The 18,296-nt window shown below is 57.9% G+C and overlaps 1 protein-coding gene across 1 annotated transcript; it reads left to right on the top strand.

The window, feature by feature from the left end:
• Nucleotides 1-206: 206 nt before the first annotated feature.
• On the top strand, nucleotides 207-16,796 carry MEX3A (mex-3 RNA binding family member A). The gene is made up of 2 exons (XM_019484835.2): nucleotides 207-1,228; nucleotides 12,026-16,796. The coding sequence occupies exons 1-2, from the start codon at nucleotides 706-708 to the stop codon at nucleotides 13,129-13,131; spliced, it is 1,629 nt and encodes a 542-aa protein (XP_019340380.2). The 5' UTR covers nucleotides 207-705; the 3' UTR covers nucleotides 13,132-16,796.
• The last annotated feature ends 1,500 nt before the right edge of the window (nucleotides 16,797-18,296 follow it).

Genomic DNA, 18,296 nt, shown 5'->3' with positions numbered 1-18,296 from the left:
TCATTCATTCTTTCTCCTTCCTCCCTTTCCTTCCTTCTTGCTGTCTTCTTTCATTCATCCTTTGCCCTTCCTCTTCTTTCCCTCTTTTCTCCTTCCTTTCTTTCTGTCTTCTTTTTCTTCTTTCTGTTTTTCATTCATTCATCCTTTCCCCTTCCTTCCTTCCTCCCCCTTTCTTTCTTTCTTTCTTCTTTTTCCTTCCTCCCCTGCTCTTCCTTCCCCTCCCTCCCCGCTCCTCGAGCGCCAGCCAAGGGGGTGTGTGCGCCGGGCCGGGAAACTACATCCCCCAGCAGCCTCCGGTCCCCTCCGGAGTGTCAGCTTCATGCTGCAGCCAGGGAATTTAAAACAAAAGAGTTTCCCCCTCTCTTTCTCGCTGCCTCCCCTCCGGCTCTCCCCAGCCTCCCTGCCCCTGCCCCTGCCTCCCGCGCCCGCCGCCGGCTCTTTTGTGCGCTGCGGGGCGGGGGGGCGGCCGGGATCCACCTCGGCGCGGAGCTCAGGTTACAGGGAGAGGCAGGGAGAAAGGGGCTTGGCCAGGCGGAGGGGAGGTGGGCGGAGGGTCGCCGCTTCTCTCTCTCCCTCTGTCTCTTTCTTTCCCTCTGTCTTTTTTTTTTCCCTCTCCCTCCCTCCCGAGCTCTTTGTTCCCCCCCAGCCCTCCCCTCCTCTCCCCCCCCCCTCCCCAACCAGCCCCCCTCGCAGCCTTTGTTAGCCATGCCTAGCCTGGTAGTATCGGGGATAATGGAAAGGAACGGGGGCTTCAGTGAGCTGGGCTGCTTCGCGGCGAGCAGCAAGGAGCGCACGCTGCTGGAGGACGACCGCGCGCTGCAGCTCGCCCTGGACCAGCTCTGCCTGCTCGGGCTCGGCGAGCCGGGCGCGCCCGCCGGGGCGGCGGGGGACGACAGCAGCGCCAGCCACACGCCCGTCGAGCCGCAGCCGCCGGCGCCCGCGCCCACGCCCGCCTCCACCCCCGGCCCCCCGCCGCCCGCCCCGGCGCCGCCGCCGCCCCCGCCGCTGCCGGGCCTCGGCGCGCCCAAGGGCGGCGGAGGGGCCGGCGGAGCCCCGGCCGCCCCCCCCAGCGCCGCCGCCGCCGCCCCCAGCGCCCCCGGCCCGGCCGACGCCAAGTTGTGCGCGCTCTACAAGGAGGCCGAGCTGCGGCTCAAGAGCAGCTCCAACACCACCGAGTGCGTGCCCGTGCCCAGCTCCGAGCACGTGGCCGAGATCGTGGGCCGCCAGGGTGAGTGAGCCAGGGGGGAGGGACGCGCCGCGCCGCGCCGAGCCGCGCCGCGCCGCACGGGACGGGACGGGGCTGCACCGCACCGCACCGCACCGCACGGGACGGGACGGGACGGGACCCGGCTATTGTCTGCGTCGCCCCGAGCTCCTCGTCCTCCTCCTCCTCCTCCTCCTCCCAGCCCGCGCACCCACTCACCACCCCGCACCCGCTCATCCCCTCCTCAGCCCGCACACCCACTCCCCCCCACACCCACTCATCCCCCCAGCCTGCACACCCACTCACCCCCCCAGCCTGCACACCCACTCCCCCCCACACCCACTCATCCCCCCAGCCTGCACACCCACTCACCCCCCCAGCCCGCACACCCACTCCCCCCCACAACCACTCAAGCCCCCGTCCCAGCCCTCACACCCACTCATACTCCCTAGACCCACTCAGTGCCCCCCTTTTCCCAGCCCCACTCAACCCCCCACACCCACTCATCCCCCTTCCCAGCCTGCACACCCACTCCCCCTCAGACCCGGTCAGTGCCCCCCTTTCCAGCCCCTGCACCCACTGAACCCCCCACACCCACTCAGTGCCCCCCTTTACCAGCCCCCCACACCCACTCATCCCTCCTCCTCTCCCAGCCCCCCAGCCCCAGTCAGTTCCCCCCTTTCCACACCCACTCAGGCAGGCAGACCCCCCCTATCCCTCCCACCCCCCACAACTCAGCTGCCGCCCCCCTCCCCTTCCCTCCCTTCCCACCCTCTCATCCCATCCCTCTCTTTTGTTGTGATGGAAAGGGGGGCTGGGGGTGCCTGGAAGCAGGCAAACTTCAGGCTAGGGTAGCCTGGCCAGTCCCCTTGCACCCTCCAGGCTTCAGGGACCAGGCCCCCCTCCCACCCCTTCCAAGCCTCCCCAGGCTGGTGACTTCTTTCTTGCATTGTGTCTGGGAAAGTTGCCTCCTGTCCGCTCCAAGTGGCCCCGCTCTCTGGCTCTGGGATGAATAATGGCCACTGCAGGGGAGGGAAGTGGACCCCCTCTCTTGATGCCTTCATCCCCACCCCCCTTCTCCATCTCCCACTGCTTCCCTGCCCAGAAACAAAGTGTTTGTGCCTGTGTCGGGGAAGGGAAGGGGGGGCAGGGGCAATCCATCCCCAGCACCCCCCAGGTGGGGTAGCCTGGGGGTCACCCACCCTTGGGCAAGATGGGGAGAGGGCCCAGAGCGGGTGTGTGGCGGGGGTCCGGGGTCCATAGGAATGTGCGTGCGCTCTCCTGGCCCCTTATAGCTCGGGGGATCCAGAGCCCCTTTTATTGATTTCTGCAATGGGCCTGAAGACAGGATGGGGGTGGAGTGACCCCAACTTCCCCACCGTGGGCTTGGGGAGAGGAAAGAGAAGGTGGAACAGGAGGGAGAAGGGGGGAAAAAAATCCCCTTTGTTGGGCTGAGGGCTGGAAGTGGAAGGGGGTGTGGTTGAGCAGTGGCGGTAATGGGGGAGGTGAGTGCCTGAAGGCCTAGGAAGGATTCAAATAACAGATTAATGAAAGTTGAACTGTTTTGGGGATCATGTGACTTAGGGGGGGGATCCCTGGCAGGGTTTGGGATTGAACCATCTTTGCTCTTGCCCTGCTCTTGACTTCCATTGCTTTTCTCCTCTCCCCACGCCCCCCTGCCCACCAACATCATCGCTGACCACAATCTCGGTGACAGTGATGCTTTTGTTCTCCGGTACAGGCTGCATTCGGTGCGAGGTAGAATGGGGGTGGGATTTAAAATAGGGGGGCAATGAGAGATGTCTATATAGATATATCTATCTATACATCTCTATATAGCTGTATAGATACGCACCACACCCACACTGAAGTCACCCACCCGCCCAGCCCCCCCCTGCAGTCTTCTAAGTGTGGGGAAAAGAATGGGGTTCAGGCCCCAAAGCTAAGTCAGTGCAGGGTTAAAAAACAATAAGGCTGGCAAGAGAAGTTTTGCCTTGGTAAAAGGGGTGGGGGGGGACTAACTTGGAAGCATGGCTAGGGCAGTCTGCGGCTCTCTGGATGCCTCCTCGGGTAGCGCATTGAAATGGCCGAGGTAGGGAGTTTTGCAGCGTTCATCTGGGGGTGGGGGAAAGAAAGGAGTGGGTCGGGGGGGTTCTGGCTTCAGGTGGATGCTCCCGGAGGAGAAGAAGGGAAGGAGCAAGTCTGCAGTGGGGTAGAAATGGCTAATTGTCGTGCATCGTTAAGCTGGAACGGGTTATCGGAACAATAGGGCTGGAGATGGCTTGGCTTCAGCGCAGGCCTCTCGCCAGCTGCCTCGGGTGGGGAACCCCTCGCTGCGAACCCCGGGCCCCAGCTGGGGTCCGGCCCAGCAGGCCCCACATCTGGGCTGGGGGAAAGAGATGCCCTGCACCACTCACAGGGCTTTGCACCTGTGTGAAGCAAGCATGCGAGCAGAGGCGCGTGTTGCACCAACTTTGCAGGGCCGGCCGGTGCCGGATCAGGCCCCCTTTGTTTAATGGAGTTAAGAAACGGGGCTGAGCCCAAGGGAACCTTTTTCCAGAGCTAGGGAGAGGCCTGTGCGGTTCCCTTCTCCCTGGGGAAAGCCCTGACCCCAGCTCCAAAGGCAAGGGGTGTGCTCTGGACACGCAGGGTGGCTGGTGGGAATGGAGAGGGCCGGGGACCCCCGGGGTTGTTTCTCCACCCCACCAGATGTATCCATGGACCAGATCCCCCCCAGCTGAGATGCATCAGTGCTGCTCAGCCAAGACAACGGGCTGGGCTGGATTCTCCTCCTCGGGTGGACACGCGCTTTATTCCACCGCTGTCCCTGTCATTTACCCCAGCTGTGGATCTGGCCAGTGTTTACTACAACGAGGCCTTGAGTGGTGTCTTTTGGGGGCTGCTTTTGTTTGCACGGTTGGGGAACAAGGGCTGGGCTGTTAAAATCACTGCACCCCCCTGTGCTGCAAGAACCACGGGGGGTGCTGGGTGCTGAGCACCGTTAAGAGCCTCCGGCCCAGGCGGGAGGGTGTTGTGTTGTTTGGAAAGCTCTCCCCAGACCCTGCATGGCTGGAAGAGGATGTAGCCGAGACGCCTGGTTGAAAGGCAGCAGAGGAGGAAACCAGTGCAAGCTCGGGATGCACTGGGGGGGCCCAGGAGCTGCAAGGGGGTGTGTCAGGATCCAGGGGATCCCTGCATTACAGACAGATCCATGGATACATTGGTGCCCCCCCGCACCAGCTCTTTCTTCTAGTTAATCTGGCCGTTTTTCCCCCCAAATGAGCCGCCGCGTTTCTAGATGCGTTACAACCCGGCTGACTTATCCCCTCCTGCAAGCTGAGCTCATGCACACGGACACGTGGAAGGGGCCTCAGCCTCGTCCGTGCTGCAGCCCCTTTATGTCGATTTTGAGACCTCCCCCCCACCATGCCTTTACGCCTCTGGGGTGATGGGCGCCCCCGTCTCTCGGTCCCGGGATGGCGGCGATCACGCCAGACGAAGGGGTTTGATCGCGGGGGAGAGGGGGCGTGTCCGCGCCAGAGAGGCTGCAGGAAGTAGCCATGCCCGCGGGCTGCGCGGGCGGGTTGCATGGAGTTTGAGGGGTGCGTCAGGCAGGCATCTTCTCCCGGGAGCCTGCAGACAACCAGGGGACCCCCCTGCCTGTCTCCTAGGGGCAGCCACTCTCTTGCTCAGTGCACAAAGAGCATGCGTAACGCAGCTGTGCTGGGCCTGGGGGCACGGAGGGGATCCCCACCTTGTTCTGGGGCCCCCTGGGCTGTTCTCAGGTGCTCCAAGTTACCTCACGTCCCACCTTTTCCGTCTCCCTTTGTCCAGGCATCTCCCCTACCGACGGCTTCCCAGAGCTGCACGTGCTCGCAAAGTTAAAACGCAAAACATCCTAGCAGGGGCCGGCACAGGGGAGGGGGATGGGGTGGCAAGAATTCAAGGGGGCACAATGCCAGCCAGGGAGCCCAGGCAGCTGGCAAGGGACTTCGTGGGGCAATCAGGATTCAAGGGGAAGGCTCCTCAGCCGGATGGAGACACATGAGATCAGCACGAGCAATGGGCACAATTCCCAATTGCACAGGCCAAGGGGCACAGGTTGGCACCCCTTGTATTAGCAGCAGGGGCTATGCTGGGGTTGCCACCATTGGGCATGCGGACGGGTGCAATTAGCCGTGGCAGTACCCATCCAGCGCCGCCCCCATGAGAGCATCCCTGACATAGTCTGGCCATCACTGTCCATCCGGCTGCCCGAGAGGCCACGTCCCTTGGCAGCCCAGGCGACAGAGCCCTTTGTGCAGGGCACGCTTGCACTCACAAAGAAATCTCAGGGAGCTTTCCATGGAGGAAGCTGGAGTGCTTTATCCCTCCCCTCCTCCACGCACACCATGTGGAGGCAGATTGAAAGCCGCAGCTCCCGGTCAGCCTCCAATTTAGCCCCGCAAGGGCCTTTCCATAGCTGCCAGGGGGTCAACAATTGCCCCACCGAGCAGGGAATCCAGCCTGGACTCCTCTGCCCTCCTGCACCTGAGAGGGAGGGAGAGCGGGATCTCGTGGAGACAAAGGGGAGGACACATGCTCTGCTGCGGCTGGCCCGTGGCTGGATGCACCGGCCGACCACACGAACCCGGCTGCGGCGGCTGGCGAGAATCTAGGGCAGTGGGAGAGCAGCGTGGCGCTGGTCTTTGGCCCTCGAGCTCCCCCTCCCCCCTTCCTGTCTTTGTCTAGCCATCCATCCCCCCAGCCCCCTCCACTTCTCCCAGCCCAGCTCCTAGCAAGGTCTTCAAAGATGAAAATAATAATAATAATATTAATAAAAAATCACTCCATGACAAAGTCAAGCCCAGGCTCACGCCGCAGAGAGGCCACGGCACGCCCACCCAGCACCAGAGCGCGTCGGCCCGATGCCGGAGCGGCACCGGTGTCTTCATGCAAGTTCCCAGCAATGTAACAAGGGGTCTATTGTCTGCGGGGCTGTGGCTTAGAGAAAACCTTTGGTGGGGGACAAAAATAAAGGGGTAGGAGGACTTGGCAGGGGTTTTTTCAGGGGGGGGGCTTTTACCCCAACTGGGCTTAAGAGCAAAAGGCATTCAGTCGGCGGCTGTGTGCGTCTGTACAGCTGCAGGTTGCATCACTGGCACGAGGCCCCTCTGCAGAGGTGTGCAGCCGTTGCCTTGCGCTGGGTTTTTTTGGGCGCACGTGCGTTTAAAAAACACGGCGCCACTGCCGCCACCACTAGCGATTTGACGCGAGCTCGGCCCCCCGCACCGTTTGTTTGCTCCGCGCTGCGCCCGGGGTATGGCGGAAAGCACTTGCCACCGTCACGCCCTTCACGCAGGCCTCACGGTGGGTTATTTTACGGGCCTCTGGTGCGGAGGAGGGCGATGGGCGAGGTCTGGATCACGGCAGAGAGCTGAGGCGCCCTAATGCAGGGGTACGCTCGCACGCTGGAGCGGTGGATCGTTGTTTGATGGTGAATGAGAACCAGGCTCTGAAGCCTTTTGTCTGCAGAGGCTGTTTGGATGCTTTAAAAAGACCAGGGGATGATTTGAGGCGCGGGGTTTGGAGCCAGGGGACAAGAGCCCCAGCTGGAACAGGGGTGATCCTGCCTCTGGCAGGGGGCTGGGCTCAGTGACCTCTGAAGGGTCCCTTCCAGCCTTGCTTTTCTCCGGTTCTCCGAGTCATGCCACTTTGCACCTAAAGGTCTCTGGTGGAACTGGACGTGTCTGTATCCAGTAGGGACCCAGAAGGGCCAGATTCTGCTCCCAGTGGACTTACTTTGTGATTAGGACTGGTCTACTGCTGCCCTGCGACACCAGTGCACATTGCAGCGGGTTCACCAGTATCTGAAGTCTGCTTGCAGGCCAGGGGACTTTCAGTGTGAACAGGATTGGAGCCCCTGTGGGCACCAGTGCCAGCAAGGGATTGTTCCATGTCATTGCATCCCTACATCGCACTGGCCTAAGGGGCTGTGGTAGGTGCCGATGCAGCCCAATTCATTGGCTGCAGTGGGTGTTTGGATCAGGTATATATAAGGGGTAAAAAAGGGAGAGGATTGGGCTCCTAGCAGCCACACCTGGCTTTTCTCAGCCGCCCAGCCCCGTGGCAGGGGGGCATGTCTACACCAGACTCCTCCCTGAGACTAACTGCTGGGTAACGGAGGTTTAGTCCTGTGTGCAAGTGTTCGTGGCTTTACTAAGGGACTTTGCAACCCTGTTAGCTCAAGTTAATTGGATCTCAGCCTCCTGCCTGAGTGCTTGGAGATGGGTGGGTGAAGAGCCTCGTGGTGGTAACCTTACCTCTGTGAGTTTGCAAGAGCCACAAGAACAATACAAACACCTTGCTCACAGGGCCTGGCAGGGATCAATTAGCTTGCAATCACCTTAAGATCCTTCCTGCAAGGCCCCTGCTCCACTTCCTGGCCCATTAACACCATCCATTAGCCCTCCAATAATCCCTTGGGTCAGTAGCTCCCAGGCGTGCCTGGGTCACCCCCTCTGCTTTCCAGCTGTGGCCCCCCTTGCTGTCCTGTGTCTGGAGGGACAGGGCTCTGCAGTGACTCCAGGCACCTAAGAGATGCTTTCGAGCTGGTCGTCACTGCTTTTTTTCCTCTTTCCTTTCCTCTCCCCATTTATTTCCCTTCTTCCACTTCCCCCATTCCTTCCTCTCCCAGGCTCTCAAAACGTACCCCAGGTCCCACTACTGTTGTTGGTGCAACAGCATGCTAAGAAAAAGCAGCTCGTTAGAGAGAAGAAAAAGCCTCCAAAAACACACACACACACGGAAGGGAGGTAGAGAAATCCCAGCCCTGCTAGGATGCACAGGGCTGCATCCTGACCCTGCTTTAAGCTGCCCCCCCAAAATTGGGCAAGATCAGAATTGGGGCCCCTTTGTTGGTCCGAACAGCCACAGCAGGTTCTGGAGCTGGTGTAGATCAGGGCTTCCTTGAAAGACTCAGCTGGGGTTGTACCCACTCGCATCAGCTGTGAATCTGGACTGTTGTTATCCAGGGAGCTAGGACGGTTGGTTTGCAGCCCCCGAGGCCACGGGCCACTGAATGGGGGAGGGAGGGGGAAGCTGCTGGGTTAATAGCTGGTGGGGGCAGGGGTCCCTTTCTTGAGTCTTGCAGAGGTTCCCGCATCTTCCCGTCTGGGCAAAGCCAGCTCCCCTGTCTGCAGGCCACACCGCCTTCCTCCTTTTGTCCCCAGTACAGCCCTCCCCCTCGCGTGGTCCCTTCTGCCGGTCCCGTTATCCTCCCCTCTGCATGTATGAGAATCCCCTTCCACCCAGCCTGGAGGGACAGGGGCCTCCGAGCCTCAGCTTCCTGCCACCTGTCCCTTTCCTTTGTCTCTGACCCTTGCCTTTGCCTCCTGGATGGTTTCCTAGCCGGCTGGACCCAGACCTTATCCACACCCACGTGCACACACGTGGCGCCCGCCCACCCCTAGCAAACACGGACCTGCGCACAGGCCCGGCGTTCCAGGCACCCAACTCCATTTCACCCGAATGACAGAACGTTAGAGGCCGACGTTCCTCTGGTTTTCCCACCCCCCGCCAGCACAGAAAGCTCATGCCCGAAGCAGCTTTCCTTGCTCTCCAACCAGCCACTGAGCCCATCACCCCCGGGGGGTGGTGGTGGAGAAAATGGAGGCATCTCAGCGCTGATGAGAAGTGTGAGGGAGGGGCTTTTCCCTGAGGTTGGGGATTTGTACAGCACCTTGCACCCCATCAGCCCCCATGGGTTATGCTTGTCTGGCCTCCCTGGCTTGCATTAGCCATTTTAAAACCCGGCTGGACAAAGCGCAGCCCATCCGCTGTGGGGCACGGCTCGGCGGGGGGCGGTGGCAGGCTGGCTTGGCTCAGCGGGGTTTCCAGCTGGCCTAGATTTTCCAGGAATCGCCTCTATCATTCCTCGGGTTGGAGCGAGCATCCCAGGCCCCATGAAACCCACCTCGCGGCACAGACGGGAGGGGGGAGGGCAGTGCTGGCATGGTGCGGCATTGTTGTGGTCGGCTCTGCACAAAAGGCAGAACTGGGGAAAGCTCCTGCCCCCGGCGAGGAGGTATGGCCCATCTTCCGCAGAGAAGACCCCAGGCCCAGAGCAGCTGCAGCAGAGGCAGGGGCTAGATTCGGGCTTCCCAAATCCAAGCCCAGTGTTGTAGTTGTGAAGCTCAGCCTTTCGAGTCGCATGCAACACTGAGGTCACATCCATTGCATTGGGAAGAAACCAGTGGTCCAAAGGGGGTCTTTGCCTTGCAAGCATGAACTGGGGGTTCCCTTACCAGCTAAGGGATCGGAGCAGCCTAGCTGCAGGTGCCTGGAGCGGTTGATCTAGCCCAAGGGCTCTGGGTGCCAAGGGATCAGGGCTTGGTCCCAGGAGCGGCACACTTGTGGATGCGCCAGGATGCGCCCCAAGAGACCAGCGCCACGGAGGGTCTGCATGGAGCTGGGACCAGCTCCCAGCCAGAGAGAGCCTGGGATTTGGCAGGACCTGCCTAATGCCCAAGAGCTCTTTGTGTGGGGCAGACAGGGGAGCAAAGCCCTGGGAGGGGCAAGGTGAGGAAATGGCTTCTTCCCTAGGGAAGGGGGTGACAGGGGGATTCATAGGCATTAGGGCTGGAAGGGACCTTGTGAGATCACTGGGTCCAACCCTCTGCCCAAAGGGATGGTGGGGGGAAAAAAAGCACAGGCCCCAAGCTTAGGCACTACTAACTGCTTCAAGAGCCAGACCCTGCCCACCCGGGACACGAGCCAGGCTGGATCCTGCACCCCCATGGAGCCATTCGCGCCAGCACAAAGGGGCATGAAACAACCCCCACCCCTCCAGAACATTGCAAGCTCGAGATTCATTCTCAACCTCCAAAGCCTCCCTCCTGGTACACGACACAGGCACGAGAGGCATCTGCAACTGCAGAGCTCCCCAGGCTCCGACAGTCCCCCAGGCCCGTGGTTCCTGTACTGCATGCACCCACTTCCTTGGAGCTGAGCAGGGATGTAGCAGACTGCAGCAAATCAGCTCAGGACACCAGATGCAGCAGCTGCAGGAGCCGGCGAGCTTCCCCCCTCCCGCCAGGCCGCTGGAAGGAGCGTTGTCCCCAGGTGGGCTTTAAATAGGGCTCCCCCCCCCCGATCAGCAGGCAGCCGGCCTGAGGCACCCCAGCTGGGTTGGTGGCCAGGGTCAGCAGCTGGGTCATTAGGGGCTGGGGTGAGGTATAGCTGGGACCCCTCAGCGTGGTGGGAAAGGCTTTTCTGAATGCACCTCAGGGCCTCTCAGGGGAGCCCTGGGCAGATGATTGGTTTCCAAAAAGCCAAAGTGACTTAGGCACTGACGCACTGCACTTTTGGAACTGCTGCCAAGAGGCCCGGCAAGCACTGTGAACCTGTCCACCTACACTGCAACACCTGTCCCCAGGTCCCCTTCTCCAAACCCCTCTGGCCCATTCTGAATGAGGGGTCCAGCTCCTAAATCACTCGGGCGCTTTGGAAAGATTCAGCCAGAGCAGCTTGTCCAGAGCTAGTCTGAGGCAGAAGCAAGACTCAGACCCTGGGTGCCCACCTACCACCCCAGCCTCTGCCTCTCAACAGCATCCTTTCTTCCCCCCCATCAGCTCTCCTTGGGGGGTTCATGTCAGGGTCCAGCTTTGGAGGGCTGGGGAAAGGTGGCAGGGCAGCTAAGCGTCTCTGCAGACCCCCCTCCCCACCCCGGTCTGCAGAGCTGAAGAGGGAGTGAATGGGTCCAAGGAGCCTTTTCCCTTGAGGATTCAACATCCAGTGCTACCCAGGCTGATTGGGACCAGGACATCTATCCTCAGTCATTGACCCAAAGCTCTTGGTTCATGTCCGTGGCACATGGCAGTGGGGGGACCCAGGCGCTGGAGTCCAAGCTGGGGTCTCTCTGGCTCTCTTTCAAGGCACGCTGGCTATGGGCTGGGACGAGCCAGGCCCCTGCTGTACCAGCAGCTGCCCGGACAAGCCGCTTGGCACAAAATTCAGCATCAAGGGCAAAATCCCATCCCTGGGAGCAGATGCTGTAGATTGGACATAGTCCTTCCCCGAGACCCAGGCAGCTGGGACTGGGCTCGCATGTCACCAGCCCCACTGTGCGCGCATCTTCGCCGCTGGGGGGGGATAGGGGTGAGGGGATTTGCTGCTCCATTGATTCCACTGCAAAGCTGGGCAGGGGGCTTCAATGCAGCTGCTGCTCCTAGGGCTGGGATGGGGGTGCAGCTGCTGGCTACCTGGGGGGCAGCTGGGGGAAGAAAGGGGCTTCTGGTTGGGGGGAAGCAGCTTGGGATCTGCTTGACCAGGGACGCTTGTGGCCTAAACTGCAGACCTGGGTTACTCCTTCCTTAGTGATGGTATGAAGACAGGGCTGATGGGCTGTAGGCTGGAAATGCACCTTTCCTTCACCACCTCAGTTCTCAGCTCCTCTGGTCTCCACGCTGGGAACTGGGCTAAGACCTGCTCAGCTCAGCTCACCCCACCCCAGGGACCTGACACTGCTGCCCCTCATCATCACCACAGTAATGGCCAGCCGGTGCAGTGGACAGCTTCCCATTTTTCTCCCCTCCTGAATAGGGGAATAATCCCTCCAGAAGAGACATGAACTAGCCTTTGGCAGGGTTAGGGTGCAGGACAGGGGTACTCAGCCCCTGGCAGGGTTGGAGCCTTGCTTGGACCTTGATGGGAGTTAGCTTTTGGGCAAGCCTGGGCCCTAGGGTAGGGGTTGAGGGGAACTGCTCCCTGTGGGAGGGGAAGGGAGGAAGGCCTGTGCTCTAACATCTCCCCTTTGTTTCCTTCCTCTGCCTCTCCCCGAAGGCTGCAAGATCAAGGCGCTAAGGGCCAAGACCAACACGTACATCAAGACCCCAGTGCGCGGCGAGGAGCCGGTCTTCATGGTGACGGGGCGGCGGGAGGACGTTGCCATGGCCAGGCGGGAGATCATCTCGGCCGCTGAGCACTTCTCCATGATCCGGGCATCTCGCAACAAGGCCGGCACCACCTTCGGCAGTGCCCCGACCCTGCCGGGCCAGGTCACCATCCGGGTGCGCGTGCCGTACCGTGTGGTGGGCCTAGTGGTCGGCCCCAAAGGTGCCACCATCAAGCGAATCCAGCAGCAAACCAACACCTACATCATCACACCCAGCCGGGACCGGGACCCCGTGTTCGAGATCACGGGGGCGCCGGGCAACGTGGAGCGGGCCCGGGAGGAGATCGAGACCCACATCGCCGTGAGGACAGGCAAGATTCTGGAGTACAACAACGAGAACGACTTCCTGTCCAGCAGCCCCGACTCGGGCATGGAGAACCGCTACTCGGAGGCATGGCGGGTCCACACGCCTGCCCCGGGCTGCAAGCCGCTCTCCACCTTCCGCCAGAACAGCCTGGGCTGCATCGGTGACTGCTCCGTGGACCCCATCTACGAGACGCCGCGGCTCAACGACCAAAACGACTTCAATTACGGTTACCTCTTCCCCAACTACGGAGTGAGCAAGCAAGATCTGTATTACGGGGTGCCGGATTCCAGCACCCCAATGTGGGCCGGGCAGGAGAACACCAACCCCGTGTCCGTGCTCTTCTCCAAGCAGCAGCGGTCGGGGAGCACCGGGGCCATCCACCCCAACTCCCACCGCTCCCCATCCTCGTCCATCCAGGAGCCCAACCTCTCCAGCCTGCCCAGGAGGTCGCAAGGGGAACCCTTGCAAGGCTTCTCCAAGCTGGGCACCAGCACCGTGGCCCGGACGGCCGTCTCCAGCAGCCGGGAGTGCATGGTGTGCTTCGAAAGCGAAGTCACGGCCGCCCTTGTGCCCTGCGGCCACAACCTCTTCTGCATGGAGTGCGCCGTGCGGATCTGTGAGCGGACCGACCCCGAGTGCCCCGTTTGCCACGCGGCAGCCACTCAGGCCATTAGAATATTTTCTTAAAGAGACAGGACGGGGCATGGGGTGGGGCAAAAAAAGGGGTGGGCGGGGCTTCCAAGATAAATAAATAACTAAATAAAAGAGGAGGAGGAAGAAGGTGGTCCAGTAATACAAGTGACATCCGAAGACCGAACAAAAGGAGAGAGTAAAAAAAAAAATAATTAATTTAAAGAGGAACAAGAAAGAAGAAGAAATTATTTTACGAGCAATGTAGGTTATTTTTACAAAAAAAAATTAATAAAGAAAAAGGTGATTATTATTAAGAATAAGAAGAATAAAATGAAAATGAATAGAAAAGCCAGAAATTTCCAAGGGGCAGATGATGTCCCGGCCTGCAAGAAACCAGGACTCTGAACGCACAGATGGAAAAAAAAAAAACCAACAAAAGAAAAACGTGGTTTTGTTCCAATTTGGGTTGTTTTCTTTTGGTTTTGGCAGTGAGGTGGGACTCTCGGCTTTTCCATCGACCGAGCTGGGGGTGGGGGGGTCATGCTTGATGTCAGCTTGGTCTGAAGCTGCCCCCGGCTCCCTCGCTCCCTCCCCACCCCTGGGGATATGAACCTGACGAGTGTATGAAAACTCAGTGGAAGAATCAAAGTGGAAAGAAAAGGAAAAAAAAAAGGATGATGGGGAACGAATGAAAAGGCAAAACCATCGACCTCTGGGAACCTGTTAGAGTGAGGGCACAACTGTATTACCTCAAAGATTTAAACAAAAAATGACACAGCAGCTAAAGAACTTTTATTATTTTCTGTTTTTTTTTCCTAAAAAAAAAAAAAAAGAAGAAAATCAGAAAAAAAAAAATAGAGAAATGAATGAAAACGATGACGCCGGTGAAACTGAAGAACTTATTGGAGTCGCACTGGGTGCCGTGAGTTTATATTCGTATTCTGAGCCAACGCAGAGTTTGGAACTAGGTTACTTTTTTTTCCTTCTCCAAGCAGGGATGTCTTCATCACCCGAATCAGGAGTCGCTAACAGGGTATTTCAAAAGCAGTTGCGTGCTCCCATCCAAGGGGGGAATATGCTGACTTCCACGTTTCCATACTTCACTCTCCAAGCAATGCCAGCTGCAGCCGCACACACACACACAAGTGAGGCTGTGCTTTTCTGTTCTTAAAAATATAGAGATATATATATTTCGCACCAAAACCTAAGAAAGACGATCATGCAATACCGGCCATGCGCCCTCAGCAAGCCAACACACATCCTGACAGACAGCAAAAAAAAAAAAATAATAATAAAGAAACCGAGTTTATAGATATAATTTTCTTGTCGTTTTTAAACTGGACCAAAACTTTTGTTACCCAAAACCAAGTAGGGAAAATAATAAAAAAAGAAGAAGAAGAAAGTATTTCTTTATGGACCAAAAACCTCTTCAATTTCCTTAACCCGGATCTCCAGAGGTTGCCGCTTTTATATATTATATTTTTTCCAGAACAAAACAAAACACAAAAAAAAAGAATCTGAATTGCCTTGTTGAATCATGTCAAGACTCCTGGTTTTGTTCAATCAGATACTTTTTGAGCCACTGGGATGTTGGGGAGATGGGCTTCAAAGCTGGCTTTGGTTGCAGGCATCAGCCAGCATCTTAACCTAGGCAGGTTTGATCAACCTCGGATGCCAAAGGGGCACGGCGGCAAAGTTACGCGTGTTCGATTAACCCACCCGAGTACCTCTAGGGCGAGGCACGTCACTCCCCAGCACCTCGGCAGGCGTGCGTGTGCACTCACACGCGCTCCCACACCTGTTCTTCGCTTGGTCCCCTCCTTCCCTCTCCCCCACCAGCTTCTACTCACAGCTCCGGACCCTCGCCTGGAACCACCAACCAAAAAAGCTTTGCGACTCGGGACGGAGACGGTTCCACCGCCACGGCAGGAGTAGCCCGAGATGAGTGTTTTTTGCCCCTCAAGTTCCAGGAGATGGTGGGTTTCGTCACGACGTGTTCTCCAGGAAGAGCCCGTCTTCCTCCCGACGGCGGTCTGGGCCCTGCCGTCTGTTCGGGAGGCGCCCGCAGTCGAAATCCCGGCACTGTTCAAGAGCCTTCTCCGGAGAGCAGGCACAAGGCGCTGGGTTAGCATTGGAGGGGGTGGGCGGAGGGAGTATATTGTCTGGGTGGATGTGGATGGAAAAGGTTGTGCCAACCCCAGCTTTAGTGGATGGGAGGCAGCCTCCTTCTCCATCACCCCACTGGTGAAAACACTGCTGCCAAACAACAGCCGTCACCTTTTAGGCCTGGCGGGCGCCACACCGGTGATGGAGAAACAGGGCCGCGGATGCCCGTAGGGGCAGGAGCTGGCTCCCACATCCGCCTCCACGGGCTCCATCCCGTTCATATGCTTGGGGGACAAGCCCGTCTCCCCATGCACAGCCGTGAGATCCACAGCTTCAAGGTCTGGGCCTGTCTGCCCGTGTCCTGTCTAACACGGGTCCAGTTATTGCTTGATGTCGAGGTTGGTTTCACGTCTGGGAGGGGTGGGGAAGGAAAGACGAGAAAGGAGGGGGAAAAAAGCCGTTTTCCTTTGTTTTTTCTTGGTTCCTCGAGGGTTGGGTTTGAACTTTCCATCTCTGTGCAGAATTGTCCCCTTGATGTCAAGAGTGCGGGTGGGGGGAAGGCTGGTAGGGTCGAGACCACCCCTCCATAGGGGCGTTCAGATATGTCTGTGTTGGCCGCGGACAGGGTCAGGCCGGGATGGCGCCTGGCCCAAGTCCCGCGGGGCTGATCTGTGAGTAGCGTGGCTCGTAGTCGCTGGCAAAGTGAAGTCTGTCCGTGGTAACGTGAGCGCGTTTTTGATCCATGTTTTTCTGGGATGCCAGGTTGGGGCAGGGGAGGGGGCGGGGGTGGGGGACGACCACCCGGATGGGGTAAATCGGGGTGGGTCGGGGTATATTCTAGCACTGACCCTAGGAAGGGAGGGGAGGGAGGGTTACAGAAGGGGCGCTAGCGTCGCTCCCCTTTCCATCTCCCCTTTCCCGGGATAAAGCAACGTAAAAGCCTCCTGCATGCCAAGAACGGTCGGGAAAACCTTTCTAAGATAAATATATATATATATATACACACACACACACACATATATATATATATATTTTTATTTTTTTTTTAAAAAGGGATAACGACCCAAACAAACGTCCGAGCTTTGGACCGGCCGGCCGGCTGTCTGTCCGGACAGCCAGCAGTCTGTCTGCGCCTGCAGCCAGCCGTCCAGCCCGGTCTGCAAGCTGGCTTTTAATTAAACCTTTCGTTCCAATACCCTATATATATATGAATATATATGACTATATATATATACATATATACATATGTTACGAGAAAGCTTGATGTAGCAGTTCTAGTTTAAACTGAATAGCAGTATTCCACCCCCCCCACCCCCGTTTTTATTACTGCTCCCTCCCTGCCCCCTCCTACCCCCCTTTGTATTTTGACGTAGCAACTTTGGAAGAAAGAAAAGTGGCCACGGTAAAGTCACCAAGAGCTACCTCTGGGTTGAGGGGGGGCTGCACTCATGGAGACAGGGGGAGGCAGTTCCCTGCTGGACCCCCCCTTGCTGTCCAGTAGAGGGGAGGGGGGTCCAGACTTTGTGGGGAGGTCTCTGTCCCTGCCTTCTAGCAGCCCCCCTGGCTTGCCGCACTCGTTTTTCTTTCTCCACATATGTAAATATCTACAAAAAGCTTAAAAAAAAAATCAAAAAAACCACAAAAAATGCCCACGACCTTAACTATTTGCTCTGACTTGTATCTTCCTTAATAGGCAACTCAAAATGGCTTGTTGGTCCAAATCACCAGCAATAAGGCGAACTAAAGAAAGACCCACCCCACTCCGCCCTCCCCCAGACCCTCTTTTCCTCTGCGGCGTCACCGGTCCGTCCTGGTTCCCTTTCGTGCAGATGTGCGCTGCTCCCTCGTGCGACTCGCACAGGGATCCATGTGCATGGAGGGAGGGAGGGGTGCCCACCTTGCACTAGCTACCCCAGTGCAATCGTCTCTGGTCTAGACAGTCCTTCTGTCCCCGTCTGACCACTGGTAGGGGAGGGGACATGGCTTGGGGCTCTGGGGGGGCACCATTTGGGGTGCCCTCCTGTCACTCCCCCTAAAAGCAGGATGGAGGGAAGTGTTGTATTGAAACAGAGCCTGGCAAACTGTTGTTCCCTCCCCGCCCCATCCTCATGTCCCCCAAGCCCAGATCGTGCAAGCCCTTTCACCAGCGTGTCGCTTCCCTTGCACGAGTCGCCCTGTGGATGTGCACGAAGCTTCTCGGTGTGGGAGGTGGCTGCGCATGGCTTGGCATGGATGGGCTGGGGGTGCCCGACTTTAGGCAGCATCCGGGCTCCCGGGAACGATGGGGCCAGTGGCATGAGAATCCTGTTGCAATTTGCTGTGGCCATATATAACCCCAAGCGGGGCACGATGCTGGCCTCCTGATCCTGTCCAACACTTGGGCACCAGCTTGACTTTAAGCACGTGCTTCTGCACTTGGCCAGATAGCAGGGGGGAGCCTCTCCGATGGGCTCCAGGCCAAGCCTGCAAGGTGATGGAGCTCACCGGTGACAGGGCTCAGATGCCAGGGTGGCAGGCACCCCTAAAGACCCTGGTTGCCTGCAGATGCCAGGATCTGAGACCGGCCCATATCTGAGCCATCTTGAATTCGGTCTAGGAGCAGGGAAGTCTTGTTGGCTTTATATATGGCACTTTGGGGGTCAGATCACCTCTTCCACTGTGAGGAGCGAAGAGAGGAGGAGGGGAGGCCGGACAGGCCATCCAGAGGAGATCCCGTCAGGGGTTAATTAATAGCATCTGTACTTCCCGCGTACCAATATGCTATGTCTTTGGCCATTGTTTTAGAGGTGTCTGGGTGGGGGAGTGGGCTGTGCGGGGCGGGGAGGGGCGGGAAATGCTAAATATAACAAGGGGGAAGGGATGAATATGAAATATCTTACTGTGATGTCATCCCATCATCATAAATTATATAGAGAATAGTATGTATTATAATGCATAAGAGAAAAGAAAAAAAAAGAACCAAAATTGGATTTATATTTAAATGAGGAGATACTATAAGAATATCTTGTCCTAGCTCCCACTTGCAAAAAAAAAAAAGTATTTTTCAGCTGGAGGGATATCTATTATTTTTTTTCTCTTTTCTTTCTTTCTTTCTTTTTTTTAAAGAAAATAAA

The sequence above is a fragment of the Alligator mississippiensis genome, chromosome 15 (genome assembly GCF_030867095.1).
Source record: "Alligator mississippiensis isolate rAllMis1 chromosome 15, rAllMis1, whole genome shotgun sequence".
Lineage (NCBI taxonomy): Eukaryota > Metazoa > Chordata > Crocodylia > Alligatoridae > Alligator > Alligator mississippiensis.
The sequence above is the reverse complement of the archived record's forward strand: the minus strand, read 5'-3'. Positions and strand labels throughout refer to the sequence as shown.